The 24,163-nt window shown below is 44.7% G+C and overlaps 1 protein-coding gene across 4 annotated transcripts in view; it reads right to left on the bottom strand.

The window, feature by feature from the left end:
- The window catches only part of LOC126267991 (paramyosin, long form), a 179,824-nt gene that overhangs the window by 12,899 nt on the left and 142,762 nt on the right, over positions 1-24,163 (bottom strand). For all 4 annotated transcript variants that reach the window (XM_049973353.1, XM_049973352.1, XM_049973354.1 and 1 more), the window contains exon 13: positions 14,904-15,016. In XM_049973353.1, coding sequence (XP_049829310.1) covers positions 14,904-15,016 — 113 coding nt within the window. The remainder of the gene's footprint in view (positions 1-14,903; positions 15,017-24,163) is intronic.

The following is a 24,163-nucleotide window of genomic DNA, read 5'->3' as shown; positions in this document are numbered from 1 at the left end:
GTTTGAGCTGTAATTATTGATAATTGATTTCAAAATACTATCCTGCACAATTCAGGGCCTAAGTAGGCTATGTACCAATAGTTCTTCAAAGCTGCTATTTCAGTTTTATGATGGAGAGGTGTACCATTCATAAATGTCTGAGGGAATTCAAAGGTGACAGATCTCCTGAAGGTGATTACGTGGAGGAGCAGCTATGGATGAAAACACCAAGAAAGTGTAATATATTTAAGCAGTCATTCTTCCTGCACTTCTGAAGTGAATGGAATAGGAAGAAACTCTTAACATGTGGTACAATGGGGATTATGCTCTGCCAAACACTCCACAATGTTTTTCAGAATATAGATGTGTGTTTGTTGCTGTGGTCTTCAGTCCAGGCACTTGTTTGGTGCAGGTCTCCAAGTTAATCTATCCTGTGCAAGCCCAGAAGTATGTAGAGTAATGCACTGGACGTTTGGTGATTAAACTAGCAGAAGGATTTGAGGTCCCATCAATGATGAGGTCATTCAAGACAGTCAATGAAAAGAGCTTGAAATAGCTGATATAATAGGCAGGCCTATCAAAAGGAAGAACACTGGTACAGTAGATTTTGTATCTGAAATTAACAATGAGGAAGTCTTCTACAAAATGGGTGGGGATGCAGATAACAAGGAAGTTTGAAAACAAATCCTTTTTTGTTAAAAAGAATCCAACCACTTCTATTCTTCCTACTGTTGATGAGATGTCTGTTAACCTGTCTCTCTCAGATGGGAAAAGACAGTTAGAGGAGGAGTTTGGGGGGGGGGGGTTAGTCAAGAGGCAGTACTAGGGGAAGGTGAAATGTATTACATCTTCCAGAAATGCTATGGCTATTATTACTGTGGAACGCAAAACAGGTTCTTCTAATTTATTACCTAGCAAATAGTAAAATAGTAATTGAAGATCACCACATAGGTCGTTTTGAACTAAAGTGGTAGAACAAAATTATGTGAGAAGATGCATGGATTTAAAATCGTATGAAGCCGTATAGATTGACGGTTTTTCTTCACTCTGTTTGTGGTAACTTGCAGAGTACGTATGTCGACATAGACGTAAATGAAAAATCTCCTCACCAATGGCAAAACGATGCTTTGGCAATAGGAAAACAGAGTAACTCGCAGTATGAATTGTTGAAAGATGCTCCCTATTCACCATCCTCATATTTAAAGCTATATTTGGCTTTAAAGTTTGTAGTTGCAGCAGCCACTCCTGGGCATTTTGATGTCGTTTCTGAATAGTATTTCTAGGATCGAATCCTCTCATTGGAGAAGTGCTGGACGAAGGGTATTGGTCGAAAGGGCCAAAAATGCATTTTGACCAAAAAATAGCCTACGAGTGACAGCTCGAGAAATTTGCTGCTGGCTTTTGCGAGACGTCCTGGTAGGGCCTCTGTAAAACGTTCTAATAGCTATGACGGTCGTTCTGAAAGTCGACATTAGCTATTAGTTACAACTTCTCTTCCAACAAAGTAATAAAAAGAGTGTATAGTCGACTAGAGACAAAGTGCTCTCTCTTGACATCTTGCGACGTCATTAAGTTCCATCATATGACCTCATACTACGTATACAAAATAGCCGTTAGTGTTTCGTTTCGACAGCATGCTGTCTTTGAATTTCTCGTTAATGAGAAAAACATCTGCTGCTGAAACTCATCTCAGACTTGAGCGAGCAAGTGAGATGTGTGCAGGGGTGCCAACAGTTTCAGGAGCGGTGATCGAAGCACTAGAGATGTGGAAGCACAAACGCCCAAGACGACCCGTGAAGTTGTCGCTCTCAAACTGCGTCCACGATACCAAATAAGAAAAGAAGGAAATGATTCGAAAAGTTTGTACGTGTTGGGTTCCACATTTATTGACCAAAGACCATAAAATTTAGAGAAGAACCATCACTCAGAGCTTTGTTCAGACATTTCTAAATTAAAGAGGCGATATTTGATAAGTATTGTCACAGTCGATGAAAGTTCGCTCCATCGTTATGAATCTGAAACAAACGGCTAGTGTGTGGAATAGTACCATCAAAACAGAAAGAAAGGACGGTACTGTCTGCTGGGAAAATATTACCAACGTCTACTGGGATACAGTGAGTTTCTCAACGATTCAATTTTTATCTTCTCACTGGTGGCTATATGATGTCCTTTCATGGTTCTCTTCAGCCTCGGTAGTAGGAAGAAGTCTCAGGCTGCCATATCCGGAGAAATCGGTGGCTGAGGCAACATAAGAGTTTCATTTTTTGGCCAAAAAATTACGAACAGGCATTGAGGTACCAGCGGAACATTAGCTTGATGCAATTTCCACGAGTGGTTCTGCCACAATTCTGGTCGTATTCTTCGGATTGCTTCAAGCAAACAGCGCGCAACTTGCAGGCAGTGTTCTCTGTTGACCGTACTACCATAAGACAGGAACTCAGGATGCAGAAACAATGGGAAGAACCTTCACATGTGATGAAACTTGTCGAATTGTTTTCGGTCTTTACTCTTCAGGAAGTGTCCATTGGGACGATTGGGTCTCGGTTGCGACAGTCATACCCGTATAACTGTGTGTCGTCACCTGTTGTAATAGCGTTCTGTAGAATTTCTGAATTGTTGTCGACTTCATTCAGCAATACCCGAGCGATGTCTAAGCGACGTCATTTTTGGTGGAAGATCAACAATTTCTGAACAATCTTTGCTGCTACATATTTCATGCAAAAACATTAGAAAAAATGGCTTGGCGTGAGCCAGAAGACATTCGGACATCATCACCAACCTCTCTGATGGTGATTCGGCGACTTTTGACCATTTTCTTTACTTCTTTCACTATGTCTTCAGTAACTGATGTGATAGGGCGATTGCCGTCTTCAACGCCTTGTCGATCCTCTTTGAAACTTTTATACCAGTCGTGTACTCTTGTCTTACTCATGGTAGATTCGCCAAGATACACTGTCAAGGGCGCTGCACTTTATTCCATTTTTCAAGCAAAATTTAATGCAAATGCTCAGACTCATCTGTTTCGGAAGTAAAAATTCACCGAGCACTCGAAAACACGAACGAGGGCTGCCTAGAAAGTAAGTTACGATCGGTCGCAAAATGGAAACGACTATGAAAATCCGATAAAGCTTTGCAAAGATGTGTCTCTAGTATGACTCTAGGTAGAATTATGTCGCTCTTTTCATTCCGGAGCTCTTAGTGAGCGCGTAAAGATGTTACAGAAAATAGTGTCTCCCGCCAAGTACGACGGCCTGGTGAGAATTTTCCCCTGAAGCTATGCAACCAACATTACATAACTGTCGTGCGGTTTCTTCTACAAGACAATTCTCAGCCTCATTCTGCAGGGGCAATGAAGATGTTCCTGCATCGTTTCAATTGGAAATGTTTGGTTACCCACAATACAGCCCGTAATTGTCTCCCACTGAGTTTCATCTCTGCTCAAACGAACCGCTGGCTATGAAGACAACATTTTGTCACAGACAACGAGCTTTAGGCCAGCGTAGAGAATTGGCGGAAAGCACTGGCGGCTGCCTTCTATGATGAGGGTACTGGAAAGTTGGTACAACGCTACGAGGAATGTCTGAGTCAGAACGGCGACTAGGTAGAGAAGTAGCTGAAAGGTGTAGCTAACTGTTACAAATGAAACATTTCTGATTTTCACTGTGATTTTCATTTCGCGATCAGTCATAACTTACTTTCTGGACAGCCCTCGTATAACTTTTTCGACTGTCAGCGATAAACTAAATATTCAGAACTTCTGAAAATGCAAACATACTCCAGGAACATGTGTACCAACAAGTTAAAAAAAGATTGAAAATTGGATGTATAAGGTCCGCGAAATTAAAGAAGTCCGGCTACAGGGGTGCTCGTGACGTCTAGTGTGAGCCGGGTACGTAACGCCTGCGATAACGCGAAACAGCAGTGGCGTCACTGTACCTCTTTTCCTGGAAATAGTCTGAGGTTTTCTTTTCGAACCCCAGTAGGTCGATGCGGAGCTGGTCTAGCGGCTGAATGAGGGCGTCCAAATCGACCTTCCTGCGCTCGTCCATGAGGCGGTCGTGCTCGCGCGGATCGTGCGCGGCGGCCGGCACCCGCCTCTGGAAGGCGCGGATGTCGGCGAGCTGGTCCGGTTCCGCGGGCAGGCTGCGGAGGCCCTCAGCGCGAAGCTGGGCCTCCACATCCCTGGCGAGACCGGCCAGAGCCGCGCCCCTCACCGAGGACAGCGCGTCCTCCACCGTGGCGGAGTGCAGCCGGGACTCCACTTCGCGCAGCTTTTGACTGGTCAGCTGCTCCAGGTGCTTGGTCACCGACGCCGCCGACGCCGACTTGGCCAGCGAGAAGATGGAACGGCGCGCGATCTTGAAGGTGCCCAGGTCGAGCCTCGCCTGGGCCTCCGCCTCGGCGGCCAGGCGGTGCAGGTCGTGTTCAGAGTAGGACCTGCCGAGCGACTTGTACCTGCTCAGGCCGCGCTCCTGGCTCCAGGGCAGGTGCGGGGGCTCCAGGCGCCCGCGGACCCTTCTCTGCTTGTGCGCCTTGGCGTCCAGGTACTCTATCATAGGCTGGTAGAACCCCGCGCCGTAAGCGTAGTTGTCCTCGTAGAGGCGGCGCACTGGCCGCGCGCCGGCGCCTGTCGCCATGCGGCCGCTTGCCGAGTCTTTTAAGCCTCCGCTGGAAATCCGATCGTCGGCGGAAAGCGGGTCACCGTCCTCCGCGGAATGGCCTCCTTAAAGGCCCGCTGGTTCCACTTTCCGAGTGACAATTAACTGGCTGGGCTCTGCCTCTGTCGCCTCACTTGGCAGCCTTCGGGCTCTGTTTCAGGGCTAACCCCTCCACGCTGGTGCTCGTATATATAAACACGCCCTGGCTGCTATCTTTAGCACGCGCCTCAGCTTCGCGCGTCACCGTCGAGCCCTTTGTCGCATTTCGTCGAACTCCGTCTTTTGGAAAAACATAATCACCTCCACGGAATTCCACCCCGCTTCAAATGACCTCTTGTAAGTAGGCTGTTTAGGTTTTTATACTGGTAACGCCACGTAGCGCTCTGTATGAAAATCACTGGCCGTGCTGTGGGCAATCTGTGGCTGGTTGCCATTGTTGTAATATTCGGTATTGTAGCGTTGGGCAGTTGGCTGTTAACAGTGCGTAACGTCGCGCAGTTGGAGGTGAGCCGCCAGCAGTGGTAGATGTGGGGAGTGAGATGGCGGAGTTTTGAGAGCGGATGATCTGGACGTGTGTCCATCAGAGAGAGTAAATTTGTAACACTAGTTGCCTTAGCATTCGTAGAGAACTGCGGATTTCAATAATTAAAAAAAACTATGATACAAGTACTAAAATATCTTCTAGGATATACATCATACGTAACAACGGCAAAAATAAGAGTTTCCAATCATGCTTCTGTCAAATTATCGAGCTTTCGCTCGTCGCGCTATCTAGTGACGTCTGATGGCACTATCTGCAAGATCGGGAATACCGCTGTAACTTATGCGGGCAATAGGAGTCATAGTCAGTTCACAGCGATATATTTCGTTTGTTAGACATTTAATTTTTCATTAATTTTCTTCATTTCATCATCCGAATATATAAATTTGAAGTAAATTGGTCAATAAATTGAAGTAAATCGCTCAAGTACTTTTTGAGATGTTTAGTAATAAAGTTTATCGTATATATATATATATATATATATATATATATATATATATATCACTTGTGTCCAACCCCTTTTTTATATCTATGTTCACCATATTCTCTCCTTTGTTATTTTTAAATGTCTTCTATTGTTTGTTCTATGTCTTTCGGCTGAAGAGCAGCACATATGCTGCTGCCAGCCCGCCGCGATGGGGAAGGAAAAAAAAAAAGTGTCCGTCCAAACGTTAATTAGGGGTTCATGTAATAATTTGAAATAAATAGGTCAAAAACATTTAAGGATTTTTTATAATAATCTCTCCCCTCTATATATTATGCGCGTGAGCGCGCGCGCGCGCGCGCGCGCACACACACACACACACACACACACACACACACACACACACACACACACACACACACAGTGACTTACGAACACTATTAAGGTAAATACATTGTTTGTTCTCTATCGAAATCTTTCATTTGCTATCTGTGCCTATCAGTAGTTAGTGACTTCAGTAGTTACAATCTTTTATTTAGCTAGCAGTATTCGCTCTCGCTGTATTGCATTAGTTCGAGTAACGAAGATTTTTGTGAGGTAAGTGATTCATGAAAGGTATAGGTTATTATTAGTCAGGGCCATTCTTTTGTAGGGATTATTGAAAGTCAGATTGCGTTGCGCTAAAAATATTGTGTGTCATTTTATTGATGATCAGAATAAGTAAAGAGAGAAATGTCTGAGCATGTTCAGTTTTGCTCAGCTGTTTGAAAATCAAATAACATAGAGGTTTACCAGCACAGTAATTCACTAATTTTTCTAAGGGGACGTTACGCTCTTCGTCAAGGGGATGATAAATACTTGAATCTTCCTTTCGTTCTGTGGGTTGTGGAACGACGCGGAATGCAATCTGCCGTGTTCTCTACAAACAAACCATCCCGGCATTTCCCTTAAGCGTTTTGGGGAAGCAGTGGAGAAACCCAGATATGAAAAGCCAGACGGGAATAAAATCGCTATTCTTCCAAATACCACTCCAGGTTTTCACCACTGCCTTCGCCATCTCGCTCAACATAAATTACTGCAGTGCCCGGCCTTGCTCGGGATGTTTAACATCTGCCGCACACTAATTGGCTTTGTGCCTTGATGATATTCGTAACGAATGCAACCCGCCTGGGAAACTGTAATCGCTTTAAATCGAAGGGCATGTTAGCAACACTGTGTGCCAACGGAATGCGTCGAATGAATACCTCCTCACCTTCATGGAAAGTTGTGCCATATGTTGTTAAATTTTTCATCTCATTGTGTTTTCTGAGAATTCATCTCCTGTTGTTTCAGATCAGCTTTCACTGTTTCATGTAGGGCTCTGTTTGAGCACGACTCGAACTGTTCGAAAAGTTTGCGTCACAGTACCGGAAATTTCGGGTTCTGTTCGAACTTTTGATTGGCCTGCGATCTAGTGACTGATTGGTACTACATCCAATACTTGCCTTAACATTCGTAGAGCACTGCGGATTTTAATAATTTTAAAAACTATGATACAAGTACTAAAATATCTTCTAGGATATACATTATATGTAACATCGGCAAAAATAAGTTTTTTCCAATCATGCTTCTGTCAAACTATCGAGCTTTCGGTTGTCGGGCTATCTAGTGACGTCTGATGGTACTGTCTCTAAGATCGGTAGTGCCGCTGTAACTTATGCTCGCAATAGGAGTCATAGTCAGTTCACAGCGATATACTTCGTTTGTTAGACATTTAATTTTTCATTAATTTTCTTCATTATTTCATCTGAATGTAGAAATTTGAAGTAAATTGGCCAAGAAATTGAAGTAAATCGGTCAAGTACTTTTCGAAATGTTTAGTAATAAAGTTTATCGTATATATATCACTTGTGTCCGTCCAAACTTTCATTAGGGGATCGTGTAATAATTTGAAGTAAATAGGTCAAAAACATTTAAAGATTTTTTATAATAATGTTTCCCCTCTATATATTATGCGCACTCGCGCGCGCACATTCACACACACTGTGTGTGTGTGTGTGTGTGTGTGTGTGTGTGTGTGTGTGTGTGTGTGTCTTCCTTTTACCTTGAAGGTAAAGTGTGCAAAATTTCATTAAGATCGGAATAAAACTGTAGATTTGTATGAATTACAAACAAACGGACACTCTTTATATATTTAGAAGATTCAAAATCTCCTGTTAACTGCTGGTATGGATACCGCCGCGACTTATCGGCCTATATTTCAGTAAATATACAGTCTCCAACTGATGTTTCAGCGGGCTGGCTTAGTTGGCGGAAGGAGTGCGCCTTGGCCTTGGCATTGCAGCTGTTTCGTCACCAGCCAGAGGTAATTTGGGAAACACAAAAGACCCGGGTATATATGTAGTTGCATCAAGTCCCCTACTTTTATCAGTGGAGAGGGCTCCAGCTGGGCCTCTCCGTGCGTTTATAGTAGGTCACCTTATAAGAAGAGAGGTGAATTCGCTAGTGAAAAACGTTTGAATTAGCAGTTCTTACATTTACGGCGACTTTTGTCAAGAAATGGAATAGAAACTGTGTTATATATCCACTGTTTCGTTTTATAACACTGGGAAAGTTACTAATTTCTAATTGTATATAATATACTATATATAAGGGGCAAAACATTACAATGTTTTGCTTTTGCATTAGCGATTAACACTCTGTACGACAGTACTCGAAATTGTTGTTGTTGTCTTCAGTCCTAAGACTGGTTTGATGCAGCTCTCCATGGTACTCTAGCCTATGCAAGCTTCTTCATCTCCCAGTACCTACTGGGACCTACATCCTTCTGAATCTGTTTGATGTATTCTTCTGTTGGTCTCCCTCAACGATTTTTACCCTCCACGCTGCCCTCCAATGCTAAATTGGTGATCCCTTGATCCTCAGAACATGTCCTACCAATCGATCCCTTCTAATCAAGTTGTGCCACAAACTTCTCTTCTCCCCAATCCTATTCAATATCTCCTTATTAGTTATGTGATCTACCCATCTAATGTTCAGCATTCTTCTGTAGCACCACATTTCGAAAGCTTCTATTCTCTTCTCGTTCAAACTATTTATCGTCCATGTTTCACTTCCATTCATGGTCACATTCCATACAAATACTTTCAGAAACGGCTTCCTGACACTTAAATCTATATTCGATTTTAACAAATATATAGAAATGCTTTCCTTGCCATTGCCAGACTACATTTTATATCCTCTCTACTTCGACCAACATCAGTTATTTTGCTCCCCAAATAGCAAAACTCATTTACTACTTTAAGTGTCTCATTTCCTAATCTAATACCCTCAGCATCTCCGGACTTTATTCGACCATATTCCATTATCCTCGTTTTTCTTTTGTTGATGTTCATCTTATAAAGTCCTTTCAAGACGCTATTCATTCCTTTCAACTGCTCTTCCGAGTCCTTTGCTGTCTTTGACAGAATTACAGTGTCATCGGCGAACCTCAAGGTTTTTATTTCTTCTCCATGGATTTTAATACCTACTCCGAATTTTTCTTTTGTTTCCTTCACTGCTTGCTCAATATACAGATTGAATAACATCGGAGATAGGCTACAGCCCTGTCTCACTCCCTTCCCAACTACTACTTCCCTTTCATGCGTTCCAGACTGCAGCGCCTAGAACCGCTCGGCCACTTTGGCTGGCCCCAAATGGTCATCCTCAGTCCTGTTACGGTTCCCCGTACACAACAGCGTCTTCAGCAGCCACACAGATTGGTGTCCAAGCTATCCGACGTATTTCAGTACTCAGAGAACAGGAACAATGCCATCTCCAGGAAATCGTGCCTGAGAAGGGCGAGCTGTGTTCCGTACGAGCGATACTTTCCAACTACAATGCATGCTAATTTACGGACAGAAGCTTCTCTATATGAAACCGTTCTTCCATACAAAGCGCCGTTTCCCGAACTGAAAAGGCGCACTGTCAGGTCTATCGGGAAATGCCGTACCACACCTGCTCGAGAGAGAGTATGGCGGGAACACGACTGGACTCTGGGTGTTTACTTTACTCCCCGAATCATTGCATCTGTGGAAAGGTCCATGAAACCCATTTTGAGACGGTGACACGATAGTGTATTTATGTGTAGCATCGATAAAAGTTCAGGGCTATGAAAGGGTCCAATAACGTATGTCCGCTCCGTATTTTACTTCAATTTTTTTTTACTAAAGGTGAAACGATCTACGAAATATGTTCTTCTTGAGGCTATATTTTTTAGGGAAGTTCACTTTCTTCGTCCGTGCTTGCTTGCACAATAAATATACTGGTGTGCAAAACTTAAGGACGAAAATAACTTTCGCTTGATTTGTCATTGCCAAGATGCATAGCTCGATGAAACTTGGACTATTCATAGAAGGAACTAGCATATTATAGCACAGAAGGTAACTTGAAGAAATATTCAATGAGACTAACAGAAATGACACTTTTATTCAAAGACGATAATTACTCTGAAGTCATCATCAGTCCCCTAGAACTTAGAACTACTTAAACCTAACTAACCTAAGGACATCACACACAGTCATGCCCGAGGCAGGATTCGAACTTGCGACCGCAGCGGTCACGCGGTACCAGACCGTAGCGCCTAGAACCGCTCGGCCACCCCGGCCGGCTACTCACCAGTAAACGTTATTGTGACACTGTATTCTTTTCTCACGTCAGTCTTTTCGGTTGTGTTTCCGGCCCTGACTACATTTTTATGGGTTACAATGCGCTACCGCGTCGAACTGCACAGGTGGAGCCGTTCCTGGAGCGAGAGGATATTCGGCGAATGCACTGACCTGCTCGTTCCCGCGACGTAAATCCCTTGGAGCACATGTGGATTGCTTTGGGAAGACGTCCACATGCACCAACGGTTATCCAGCAGCTGTCAAAATCGCTAGTGAAGGAATGGAACGTCCTACCACACGAAACTCAGTACCAACCTTGTGGCCAGCATAGGAGCATATTGCAGCACATGCATTGCCATCCGTTGTGTTCACACACGTAACGAAGAGCCATGTCCCGCCTTTTGTGATGTCCAGGGAACCATCGCAGTGACTTAAGAGTTATTATTGTCTTTGAATAAAAGTGTCGTTTCTGTTAATCCCGCTGCGTATTTTTTACAGTTACTTTCTTTACTATACTGTAGCAGTTCCTTCAATGTATAGTGCACGTTTGATCGAGCTATGTTACTTGGCAGTGGCACATCATGCAAAAGTTACTTTCATCCTTACGTTTTGCGGAGCAAAGTGTATTTTAAGGACTGCAACTTGCGGTGAACACAGTTTTTTGTTTTCTCTGTTTTACTCTTTGATGAATTAGTTATGTTATACTATCTGAGGTAGGTTTTCCTACATTAGTGCAAAATAAACTAGATATTGGATGAAAATACACGAATGCTTGTATTGTGATATATGATTGACACTCTGTTTCAGCAAAATTTTATACCTTAACAGCAACAATTCATGTTGGTATTACTCTTGTACGTTACAGATGTATTTGTTAGTTCTAGATGACATACTCTATTTTAAATAATCGCTGTTGGTTGCATATCATAAACTGTCTTAAAAATACCGGCTACAGTGCACACGTTGCGTACGTGTTTCCTGGAACGATAAATATATTTTGAGGATCCCCCTTCAGTAAAACACGATTTCTTTTTTCTTTCCTGTTTTACTTACAGATGTTTCAGTGACGCAATATCATCTGCAACAGATTTCCGTTTATTCTGCTATAAAATATTTGCGATGTTGAATGAACACGCGCGAAAGTTCGTACTGTGGTAATGTAACCACAAAACGGGCTCAACAAAAACATAAACCTTAACAGCATATACCTTTGTTCATATCGTTGCCTGTCTTGTTGCAGCTGAGCTGGTATTTTTCGCACAGTCTGTCGTATCCAACCAATAAGGCTATTTTAACATGCAGTTTCTAATCCAAAACTAATAAATACCAACTGTGCTGTACAAGGCAGATAGCAACATGAACACCTATACAGGTTTTTTTCGTAGGGGCGTGCAAAAATGTAACAGGACATAGAGAATGCTCCACTGAACAATTTGAAGTTGGGAACCTGGGGTCGCAGAAGCCAGCTTAAGGAGATACGGAAGTAACATGTCTACCTCTTTGTCAGGCATTACTGATTTCCAGCTTATTTACAACTGACATGCGTAAAAGTTTACAGATACTGTGCTGTATATTTTCATGTACTTTCTTTATTTCCTGCAAGGAAATAAAGAGGACGAGCATGATTATTAGGAAGTCACGATGAAGTAAACCGTCTGAATGGCCATTTGTACTTGTTGTACTTGAGGGTCGTGCAAACAGTTCTACCTGAGCTGTTGGAGAACATACCTTTGGTTGTTCGTGAGAGGATGTGGATACAACATGATGGTGTACCGTCTCACTCACTCACTCACGTCCGCAGCGATCTCAATGCTGTATTTCCTGGTCGCTGGATTGGAAAGGGAGGTCCTAGTCCATGGCCTACGAGCTCACCTGACATGAACCCCCTTGATTATTTGCTATTGGGACATCTAGTCACTTGTGTATGAGACCCCAGTGGATACGAAAATGGAATTAGTTGCCAGAATTGTAACTGCCTGTGGTGTGCGTACTGTAAGACCTTCGGTACACACACCATCAGATTATTTGACTTGTCGCTCTAACGAAGTAGGCGAGTGTCAGCAATATGTCTCGTGGTCTTATCGCGGCGTGTTTATCTTCTGCCGTTAGGTCAGACGATAGAAATGCCACTTTCAGGCTTAGAGTAGCAGATTGACAGTGACCAATTTTAAACAGAACTTGATTAATTTTCACACACATTTATTAAAATAATAAATAACATAGACATTACGTAACTTGATTCTGGATGCTGTTTACAATTGACAATCTAAAGTTCCTTTGTTCTTGGTACGTTAATCTTATTCTCACATATCTCTGATACTTGACGAAGTGTCTATACATTTTCTCTTCATGGCTATGTAAAGGAATATGATAATCTTATTAGGCACAGACTGAAACTTGACTACAGACTAATGCAGACTGATGCAGACTGGTGCAGACTGACTAATCGGAGGTCTGTACACTCGTTATAATACCTCGCGCGTAAAGGTATCACTGCGCGAGTGTGATCCGCGAGGAGAAAAGGTTCTATGTTAGAAGCAATCTCATTGGCTGCGTTACATATTAATACGCGGGTCGGCGGAAGCAGAATTTGGTCCGTCTCTAAGACAGCGCCATCTTGTAGTGCGAGTCGGACGAGCGCTGCGCCTGCGCTGTTGTGCTTAGCGGGGCGCGATCTGTTGGGACAGTTGTGTACGCGCTGACTAGGCGGAACTATGTACACAACACTGACTGTGATGTGATCCGAAACACACCAAGGGTATTTGTCAGGGTGCATCAGAATCTTGTTCACCGACGTCATGCTTGCATCGAGGATGATGATCGTCCTTCTCAGCACATTTTATAAGATACGGTGCAAATAGTAAGTTCATTGTATCAATCATGGTATTTGCAGTTAATAAAAAAGTACACAATAATGTGGTTTTATTCCTATTACCTCCTTGAACTCGTTTCTCTGGCCCCAGGTCCCCTACGTCAAATTGTTCAGTGTGTCATCCTCTATGTCCTGTCGGATTTCTACACGCTCTTACAAAGCATCCTGTATGAGCTGTTGAGGTATAATTTGTCGTGGAGACAGTTTTGTGAATCCGATGACTACGCTTTCACGTTTTTGGGTGGAAGAAAGAGAAACCTATTGACGGTGGCTTGATATCGCCGAAACATGTATGTATGAAAGAAGAAGAAAAGATCGTGTTTTGCAGGAGGCAGGATCTCCAGAAGACGTACACTACTGGCCATTACAATTGCTACACCACGAAGATGACGTGCTACAGACGCGAAATTTAACCGACAGGAAGAAGATGCTGTGATATGCAAATGATTAGCTTTCAGAGCATTCACACTAGGTCGGCGCCGGTGGCGACACCTACAACGTGCTCACATGAGGAAAGTTTCCGACCGATTTCTCATACAGAAACAGCAGTTGACCGGTGTTGCCTGGTGAAACGTTGTTGTGATGCCTCGTGTAAGGAGGAGAAATGCGTACCATCACGTTTCCGACTTTGACAAAGGTCGGATTGTAGCCTATCGCTATTGCGGTTTATCGTATCGCGACATTGCTGCTCGCGTTGGTCGAGATCCAATGACTGCTAGCAGAATATGGAATCGGTGGGTTCAGGAGGGTAAAACGGAACGCCGTGCTGGATCCCAACGGCCTCGTATCCCTAGCAGTCGAGATGACAGGCATCTTATCAGCATGGCTGTAACGAATCGTGCAGCCACGTCTCGATCCCTGCGTCAACAGATGGGGACGTTTGCAAGGCAACAACCATCTGCACAAACAGTTCGACGACGTTTGCAGCAGCATGGACTATCAGCTCGGAGGCCATGGCTGCGGTTACCCTTCACGCTGCATCGCAGACAGGAGCGCCTGCGACGGCGTACTTAACGACGAACGTGGGTGCACGAATGGCAAAACGTCATTTTTTCGGATGAAACCAGGTTCAGTTTATAACATCATGATGGTCGCATCCGTGTTTGGCGACATCGCGGTGAACGCACATTGGAAGCGTGTATTCGTCATCGCCTTACTGGCGTATCACCCGGCGTGATGGTATGGGGCGCCATTGGTTACACGTCTCAGTCACCTCTTGTTCGCATTGACGGCACTTTCAACAGTGGACGTTACATTTCAGATGTGTTACGATCCGTGGCTCTACCCTTCATTCGATCCCTGCGAAATCCTACATTTCAGCAGGATAATGCACGACCGCATGCTGCAGGTAATGTACGGGCCTTTCTGGATACAGGAAATGTTCGACTTCTGCCCTGGACAGCACATTCTCCAGATCTCTCACCAACTGAAAACGTGGCCGAGCAACTGGCTCGTCACAATACGCCAGTACTACTCTTGATGAACTGTGGTATCGTGTTGAAGCTGCATGGGCAGCTGTACCTGTACACACCATTCAAGTTCTGTTTGACTCAATGCCCAGGCGTATCAAGGCCGTTATTACTGCCAGAGTGGTTGTTTTGGGTACTGATTTCTCAGGATATATGCTCCCAAATTGCGTGAAAATGTAATCACATGTCAGTTCTAGTGTAATGTATTTGTCCAATGAATACCCGTTTATCATCTGCATTTCTTCTCGGTGTAGCTGTTTTAATGTCCAGTAGTGTATATGAGGAGTGGAGTAAGTTCTGTTGCGTGGTGTTTGTCCTGAGGGCCTGTTACTCACCGGATAGCCTCGATCTCCTCGTCCTTCTCAGCAAGCCGGCGCTCGCTCTCGTGGCGGAACTGGCCGAACTCAGCAGACAGCCGCTGCGCCCGCTGCTCTTCAGCCTTGCGACCCTGCAACACAGAAATGCGCGTGACGTCACCGTCATCACAGACGCGGCACGGCAGCGTGTAAAATACCCTCACAGGTGAATAGGTATTGTAAGTGCAAGGAACAGGAACGGCTCGATGTAGACGCAGTCTCGTTCACCTACTTATCACAGAACTGCAGCCGACTGTGATGACTCGAACGGCCACCAAAGCGCATTGGAGTAGTCATCTGTTAAGAGCTGTAATAGTGTATGTAACGGGCACGCAGTCATTAATTGGGCTAGTGAGCACTGAGATGCACCACGGAGAATAGTGCGTGCTTGTCAGACGACGTTACCAGACAGAGTCTCAAAGAAGCGCACGGTGGCCTGTTAGTGTCTGGCTGGTGAAATTATGTAACGTCCAGGCACGAGGGCTGTTTCGATCTGACAACGTCTCGTTGTCGGAGAGAATGGGAATGTGAGGGAAGCAACATGTGTCAACCGAGTTTGACCACATTGGGGGAGGATTGCTCTATCGTGGACGAGAATATCTTAAACTGTTTACAAATGCACCTGAAACCTAGGCAGTGCGTTTACTACAACACCCCGTGCCTTCCTGTATGCTTCCAGAATGAGATTTTCACTCTGCAGCGGAGTGTGCGCTGATATGAGACTTCCTGGCAGATTAAAACTGTGTGCCGGACCGAGACTCGAACTCGGGACCTTTGCCTTTCGCGGGCAAGTGCTCTACCAACTGAGTTACCCAAGCACGACTCACGCCCCGTCCTCACAGCTTTACTTCTGCCAGTACCTAGTCTCCTACCTTCCAAACTTTACAGAAGCTCTCCTGCAAACCCTGCAGAACTAGCACTCCTGAAAGAAAGGATATTGCGGAGACATGGCTTAGCCACAGCCTGGGGGATGTTTCCGCGAAAGGCAAAGGTCCCGAGTTCGAGTCTCGGTCCGGCACACAGTTTTTATCTGCCAGGAAGTTTAATCCTGCATACTTGTTGGAGACTATCAGAGGCCTCACTACTGAATCGCCACCCACAGAGTGAAGACGCAATGCCTCAATTCCAGTGGTGCCGCATTTGGCGAGCACGGTTCGCCTGTAACTGTTGTCGCATCATTTTCGGGCATGGATCTCAGCAATCTACTTCCGCACTACCTCGTATGACGCACGTGGGCTAATATGACGGCACTGAGGGGAGACGACATATTCTGCCAATGTTTTGGCGGTTTTACCGCTGGCGCCATTGTGTGCAGAGTCATCAGCCGTGACTTCAGGTCACCCTAGTGATTCAGGGAATTCTGACTGCATAGTGGTATGTCACAGACATCCCGTGACCTCATATTTTACCGCTCATGGTGCATCCTAATAGCATACTTGTCCTCACACGCCATGTCTCTCTACGAACTGCCTGCGTTAGGTCCAACTATTCGCTTGGCCAGCAAAATCCTCCAATCTGTTGTCAATCGAAATAGTGCGTCACTATTTCGTACGTCAACTGCGCACCACAGGCAAGTTCCAGGACATCGAGGACCAGTTACAATAGTTGTGCCCCTGCTTCCCACAGGAGAGGTTGCAATTACTGTGTGACACCCTCCACAGTCAAATCTGCGGATGTATCCAGGTCCAAGGAGAAGTGACATCTTACAGAGAAGTGACCAGCAATGTGCTCACACTTTCGATTTAGTTGTTCATTTAACTTTATTCTCTCTCTCAGTTAGTGAAGTCGTGATCCAGCGTGCCGCTTGGATGTACTGGACAATGTACGAGTGCGAGCTGCAAAGTCTTGCCTCCTATTTTTTTTATGTAAAAACTCTTAAAGCTTTTTAAATAAAACAGTCGTTATTAACATTCCAACATACTGGCATTCTCCACCTCTACATATTTATTCCTCACCACAGTCGCCATGGCGACGAACATATTCTCCCTACGAAATTAAAGCAACAAACCGCTGTGTCTAATTCACGGGATAATAATACTGTCAACAGGCGTCCGTACGGTCGTGTTCTGCATGGAAGATGGCACTTTCGTCAACGGAAGACCACGTCAACTATGACGTCAGGGTGCCTATCAAACTGAGTGGTGTTTTTCGGGTAGTCCCACATCCACAATCGCTCTGAACAGTCACAGACGGTGCAGTATGACACACAGAAGACGTCTGCCAGACTTTCTGTGGTGAAGGGCCATAGGAAGAATGGAAGCAGGACAGTCGCAAACTCATGAGGTTCGATGGCTTAACGTGAATCTATCTGTGGTTTCTCAGATGTGGCGACAGTTTATAGAGACTGAAGCTGAATCGCGAAGACCAGGGCAGGGCCGACCACGAGTGACATCATAGAGAGAGGACCGTCATTTGGCTGTAATGGCACGACGGTACCGCCTTAGTACTGTGCAGCAACTGGCATCTGACCTAGCAACGTCCGCTGGACGTGTTTTATCGAGGCTTCGTCAGAGTGGCCTTTATTGTCCGAGACCTGCTATAGGTGTGTCTCTGACGGGAACAGAAGGGAATGTCTAGTGTGCAGTCGTCAACATGCCACGTGGACAGTCGAACAGTGGGCCAATGTTGTTTTCACAAATGAGTCCCGATTTGGTCTGGGGAGTGATTTTCGACGGATTCGCATCTGAAGGGAATGTGCAACACGATTTCGGTACCTGAACAGTATGGAAAGAGACCGATATCGAGGAGGATCGCTAATAGCATGCGCAGGGAATATGCTGACCACTCGAACAGCTCTTCATGAAATTGTACGGGTAAATCGTAAAGGTTTAACTGCCATCAGTTATCGTGATACGTTCTTGGGACCTCATGTACGGTTGTTGCGAGGTGCTATGCGCCCAAACTTCATATTGATGGACGGTACTGTCCGACCTCATAGAGCACGAGCGGTTGATGTATTCTTGGAAATGGAAGATATCGCACGCATGGCGTGGCCTGCTCGCTCTCTCGATTTGAATCCCGCAGTGCATGTCTATAATGCACTAGGGAGACGGGATGCATTACGTCAACATCCACCAACCACTCTCCGAGACTTGCGAGCAACTCCGAAGGAAGAATGGGCGTTATTGCCTCTACGTGACATTGATGACGTTATTCACAGCATGCTCCTTCGTTGTCAGGTCCGTATTGCTGCCAGAGGTGGTCACACCACCAAGTGAGCACGTTAACCAGTTGTCGGAATTTGTGTGCAAATCTGTTAGTTGGAAAAAACAAAAAAAAAATATTTTCGTCTACTGTTACATAAGTTGCAGTTGTTTACATCCTGTATTCTTTACAGTGTTTCTACTATACTATAACCCGTTTATTCTTTTTTGGCAAAATAAACGCAACCTTGCAAAAATTCCGTTTGTTGCTTTAATTTTGGACACCAGCGTAGATTTACGAAACCGCCAGTGTAGAATCTTTAACTTTATTCACGGAATCACAACCTCATTCCTGCTTGCACCGCTTCGTCGCTGTCAAAGTGAAGTCCTCGAAGGTATTCTTTCAGTTTTGGGAACAAATGAAGATCGGATGGTTCCAAGTCGGAATTGTATTAGAGGTTGCTCGATTACGGTGAACACAAGGTGTCAGGTTGTTGCAGATGTCGGAGCACTCGTGTGTGGTCATGCTGAAAGAAAGGGTGCTCCATGTGTGGATAAACTCTTCGAATTCGAAACTCGATGGCAGAACGCTATTTCTCGCGCACCGACATAGTTACGTTGCACACCGCCATGTTACACGGTGCAAATCGGAGCCCTTTAGCGGCAGAGGGCTGCAAATACGTAGACATGAAGAACAAGGATGTAGACTATTAATAAAGTTTCTTTTATTTGAAAAGTTTTACGAGTTTCCACATAAAAATCAGAGACATTACTTTTCAACACGCTCTCGCATAGCGATCTCAGCATCAACGTTCTTCGTTTGGACTCCGCTATTTATGTGATTTCATGATTTGTTGGACTATGACTCAAGTAAGGCCAGCTTTGTGGAAACTGGCGTGCTATTCGAAACTATGCAGTAATGAAAACAAAATAAAGGGATGTTTTAATTCGAATAGTGACAGCCATGCCGTTAAATGTTGTCAACTGCATCCTATGAGGCGTCATATCGAAAGAGTTGCATCAAGCCGAGAAGCACTTCTGTACCGCCACTGAAGTCTCGGCATCACTGTATAACCTTCCCTTCACTCATTACAATATTGAAGGCTGGTAATTGGGCTCATCTCCTGATGAATATGAGCAGTTTTGGATCCTTTTACACACAAAATACCGAATCATAGCGCACTACATCGTACCTGGCGGCACAACGACTTTGGAAGCCATTGCTTTTTGCTTTCGCTCTCAAATGACGATTGAATCGAAACAATAACTTAACGCAGCGTCGTAAACAATCAGTAAATGGCGCTGCATGCGCCACCTTCGTTCTGAGCTGCCAACATTCAGGTATAAAGCAAAGGGCTCTTACTTTTCGAAAACGCCTCGTACTTTCGAAAATACGTACAGTCTATACCTGTATGTCGGACTAGACATTTATCTGACTGCTGCGACTATAATCAACAGCTGTCAATTCTTTACATGAATGTGGGAGGATAGTTACTTCTTTTTCCTCTGTTAAATCTTCGTTACTCATTATCTCCTATGTGCTATTTGGAATGGAGACATCACCACTCTGCCTAAACTGTTTCATAAGTGGGAGCACACGCCAGCAGAATGAGGGCAAATTCTCAAAACAGTTGAGTTATGACGTCATTTTGAGCATTGCATTCCAAGGCCAAAAACTGTTGAGCAGTTCTGATGATTTTGGCACGTGCGTGAAGTTGCCCTGCTACTTCTATATTTAGCCTGAACGGTCTAATTACTGCCAGTGAGTAACCAGACGTGGAACCGTTTGTACAGTTGGCAGGACTTCTGGTGCTGACAGAAAGGTCTCTCGTTCAAAACCCAACGCCTGCCAAGAATTTTGAGAAGCCTTGAATGGACCTTCACCTGCATCGAACGTCGTTACGCGTATAGTACTAAAGAGCTCTATGTTAATAGAACAGAGCAAGATACTGATGAAGCAGATGGTTTAGAAGATGGTTGTACGTACGTATTTAAAGATTCAGGCCTACTCGAGGTCTAACGCCATTCTCTGAAAGGGAACTCGACCTAATTAACGTGTCTTCAGGAAAACCTGTCGCAGCTTGCAGGCTTATTAGCTAGAGCCGAAGCTACAGCCCCAACTGCCAACAATGTCCCCTTACCTCACAAACAATGAAACGACGATGTTTGTTGCTAGGACTTGGCTGTTTGTGTTGCGCATACGAACAGGGCACTTTTCCCTTTCCTTTCCACACCCGTTAGACGACAGATATCTCGTGGCGCGACCATAGTAAATAATTATACATCCAATGTCCAAACTCGAACGCGATATGACCCTTGAGCTAAGAATGAAATGCAAAGATAAAGGATTTGACAATTTGTGAAATAACAATTTCTCACAGAGACAGGAAGAGAACCTAATGAAAACTGAAAAAGGATGAACGGCCAATAAAGAGACGACTCAGGTTCACACTGGTTTAATTTATCATGTTAAAGAGGGAAGCTAACTGGTTATATATTATCTCCAAAGAAAATAAGCTGCAAAGTGCAAGTTGGAACAACGAGGGACCATCATGATGAGGTAGATGCTGTAGCTGCTACAGATCACCCACTAAGCTGGGACGACTAACGGGACATTGGTACAGCTGTGACGGTAGGATGAGTTTCTGGTTAGTTAAATGAGTGCGTCCACGCAAGCGGAACATTTGTCGGCAGAAGTGACTCAAGCGAATTTGGACTCATCACGGCGAAATAATCTGGCTGTGCAGTTGTCAGAGGCAACAAAGAAGCGCCGCTGCAGTTCCAGAATCTACGTCTACATCTACATCCATACTAGGCAAGGCAACTGACGGTGTGTGGTGGAGGGTACTTTGAGTACCTCTATCGGTTCTCCCTTCTAGTCCAGTCTCGTATTGTTCGTGGAAAGAAAGATTGTCGGTATGCCTCTGTGTGGGCTCTAATCTCTCTGATTTTATCCTCATGGTCTCTTCACGAGATATATGTACGAGGGAGCAATATACTGCTTGACTGCTCGGTGAAGGTATATTTTCGAAACTTTAACAAAAGCCCGTACCGAGCTACTGAGCGTCTCTCCTGCAAAGTCTTCCACTGGAGTTTATCTATCATCTTCGTAACGCTTCCGCGATTACTAAATGATCTTGTAACGAAGCGCGCTGCTCTCCGTTGGATCTTTACTATCAAAAGATTCGTCAACCTTGTAAGAAATTCGTATTGACTAGTTAGGTTTTAAAGGTAACGGCATCAGTTTTTTCTACATAGATTGTAGTGTACTATCGAAATTCGTGACAAATACTAGCCGACCTCAAAAAGTAAATTACAGATTATCATGGCTGGCCCAGTATCTTCTGTTGAGTGCTGCACCGCACTTCACAGTGACGCAGGTATGTGACACTCCTTTTCATTATAGCACCAACTCTCTGTTAACAACCGTCGGAACGTTGAACGAGTCGGTCGTTTCCTCGACGATAGAAATCCGTTCCTAAGACACGAAGCTCTTCGAGAATAGTTGGAAACGTCCCCCCCCCTCCCCCCCTCCCCCTCCCCCACCATTAGCCAAGATGTTCTTCCCGCTCGCCCAAAAGGTGGAAACGCGTGGTGCAAGATACGGACTGTATGGCAGATCAGCGTCACGCACATTTTTGCTGTGCTGGCCAAATTGTTGGCAACATTTCACTACGGCTGGACGCGACATTTCACTGTGAATCTGTGTGAAATTTAGATGTTTTGCCCACGATAAGCGTAATGTCCCACGAACTTAAATTTTGGAGTACCTTTCCAGCTGCCGCGCCATTTTACTTGCGCACTGCGATGCACCTGTTACCAGAACTGTGTCTTTAGTGAGCGGAGACCGTATACTCTCTTCTGACAACGCTCTAGTCTTATTGCGTAATGGTCTTAGCGCGGAACGACATGTGTAACCTATTTTCTGAAGTCTCTACGTAATGCTGTCATAAATGAAAATGCTGATCTTCCCATTAACATTATTTTATGAAAAACGTTCAATGAGAAACGGTGTGAAAAGTTGTCGGGTGGTTGGTGACTGCCACACAAACAGGTGGAATGTTGTTTCCTGGAGATTAATCGTTGAGCCTTCTGTTCACATGTGGTTTCCAGTGAGTAGTTTCTGGCTTGTGACTCACGTCTGACCGTTCTTCGATGACGCAGCAGTCGGGGAAGTTTTGACTGTGACAAGTTTATCTGAAGACTTAGACGACAGGGTGTGGAAACCAGGACCTTGTCTTTGGGGGGCACTGCTGTTACCGACTGAACTATCCACGCCCTTCTGACAACTTGCCCTCAGAGTCTGAAATCTTTTGGTGACTCTCTCTTTCTTTTCAGACCCGTCAGAAGTTCTCCTGTTTACCTAGTTGGCTTAGCGCTCCTGTAAGAAAGAAGATTGCAGAGAAATGGCTTGCCAGAATGAGTATTTCATTCTACAGTGGACTGTGCACTTTTAATATCCCCTCCATCGGCAAATATCAATAGCGGCACAGATGTATTAAGGCTCGCGGTTGACGAGCGCCACCAGAGGCGGAAGAGGCGTGTCGCGTCGGCCCAACTGCTCATAGCAATGGGCTAGGCAAACAGGAACCATCAGTCTTATACAGAGTATTTGTTTTGGCGTGAGACAATTGACTATATCGAAAACGAAGCATCATACGAAAAAAAAGTTCTAGGTGAAAAGCTAACACTAGTAAAGGGGACATCTGTGTGGGCTGCAAGTGGTCTCCTCCTAGCCACCCTTCCTGCGTGGGCGGTGTCAACGTTGTATTTTCAAATGAGAACTCCCTATTTTTACTTCGTATTCTGATTCTGAGCAAAAAAATACGAATGGTCTATTCAAACCATTGTTTTCCATTCGTTTAGTATCTTATCCCTTTTTAGCAACTGTGTGTGTGTTGAAATAATCGGCAACCAGCTACATAAAAGAAATTTCTTTAACAGGTTTCAGGCACTTAGTGCCTTCTTCAGAAGATTATAACTATTGCATTATTTACGAGTGTCGAAAATGAGATGGATGCAGCGTATTGCTGTGTTCATGTGCCTTCACAAAAAATGATATGAGGAAGCCAAACAACAAGTGCAGACGTGATGATTATTTCAGTAAATTTCCCATTCGTGGTAGGTGGCGCTGTAATCGACAAATATCAGATGGGCCTGTTTCTGCAGTTGAGAACCGACGCATTTGATTCTACATTTCATTCGCGATCTTTGTGTTCTAACGATTGGTACTGATGTTCAAAGGTTACTTACTTAGGTACTGAAATTTCTGGCAAATGCTCTACTTTCATGGTAACGTGGTTTTCTGTTCCCTAAGGGATTGATTGTGGTTAATTCCCAAACCATCGGAATGCTTGATTTCGATGTTCACCCTCTAACCCCACCATAAGGGTAGCTGATTACGGTGCATGTTTCCAATCAACCACTGTAACTCTGGTGCTTGTGGAATACAAACCACAACCGTTTTAATAAGTTAACGTGTCCATAAAGCAATAGTGACAGGCTCACCTGCCACGGATATTCAACAAAATCAAGCACCTCAATGGAGAGTGGCAAGGGCACTCACCGAAATCAGGCGCCCCGATGGTGAGAGGCAAGGGGACTCTAATGAAGCATCCCAGTGATGAGAGCTAAGGGGAATCACCGAAATCAAGCATTCTAGTGGTGAGAGGCAAGGGGAGTTACCGAAATCAATCATCCCAGTGGTGAGAGGCAAGCAGACTCACCAAACTCAAGCATCCCAATGGTGAGAGACAAAGGGACTCTCAGAAATCAGGCACCCCAATGGTGAGAAGAAAAAGGACTCAACGAAATCAAGCATCCTAGTGGTGAGAGGCAAGGGGGGTGACCGAAATCAATCATCCCAGTGGTGAGAGGGAAGGGGAGTCACCAAAATCAAGCATCCCAATGGTGAGAGACAAGGGGACTCTAAGAAATCAAACACCCCAATGGTGAGAGGCAAGAGGACTCACTGAAATCAATCACCCCAATGGAGGAAGACCAGTGGACTCGCCGAAACCAAGCACCCCAATGGAGAGAGGCAAGGGGACTCACCAAAATCTAGCATGCCAGTGATGAGAGCTAAGGGGAATCACT

The sequence above is a fragment of the Schistocerca gregaria genome, chromosome 4 (assembly GCF_023897955.1).
Source record: "Schistocerca gregaria isolate iqSchGreg1 chromosome 4, iqSchGreg1.2, whole genome shotgun sequence".
In the NCBI taxonomy this organism is placed as follows: Eukaryota; Metazoa; Arthropoda; class Insecta; order Orthoptera; family Acrididae; genus Schistocerca; species Schistocerca gregaria.
Note: the sequence above shows the minus strand (reverse complement) of the source record. Positions and strands in the feature narration are given on the sequence as shown.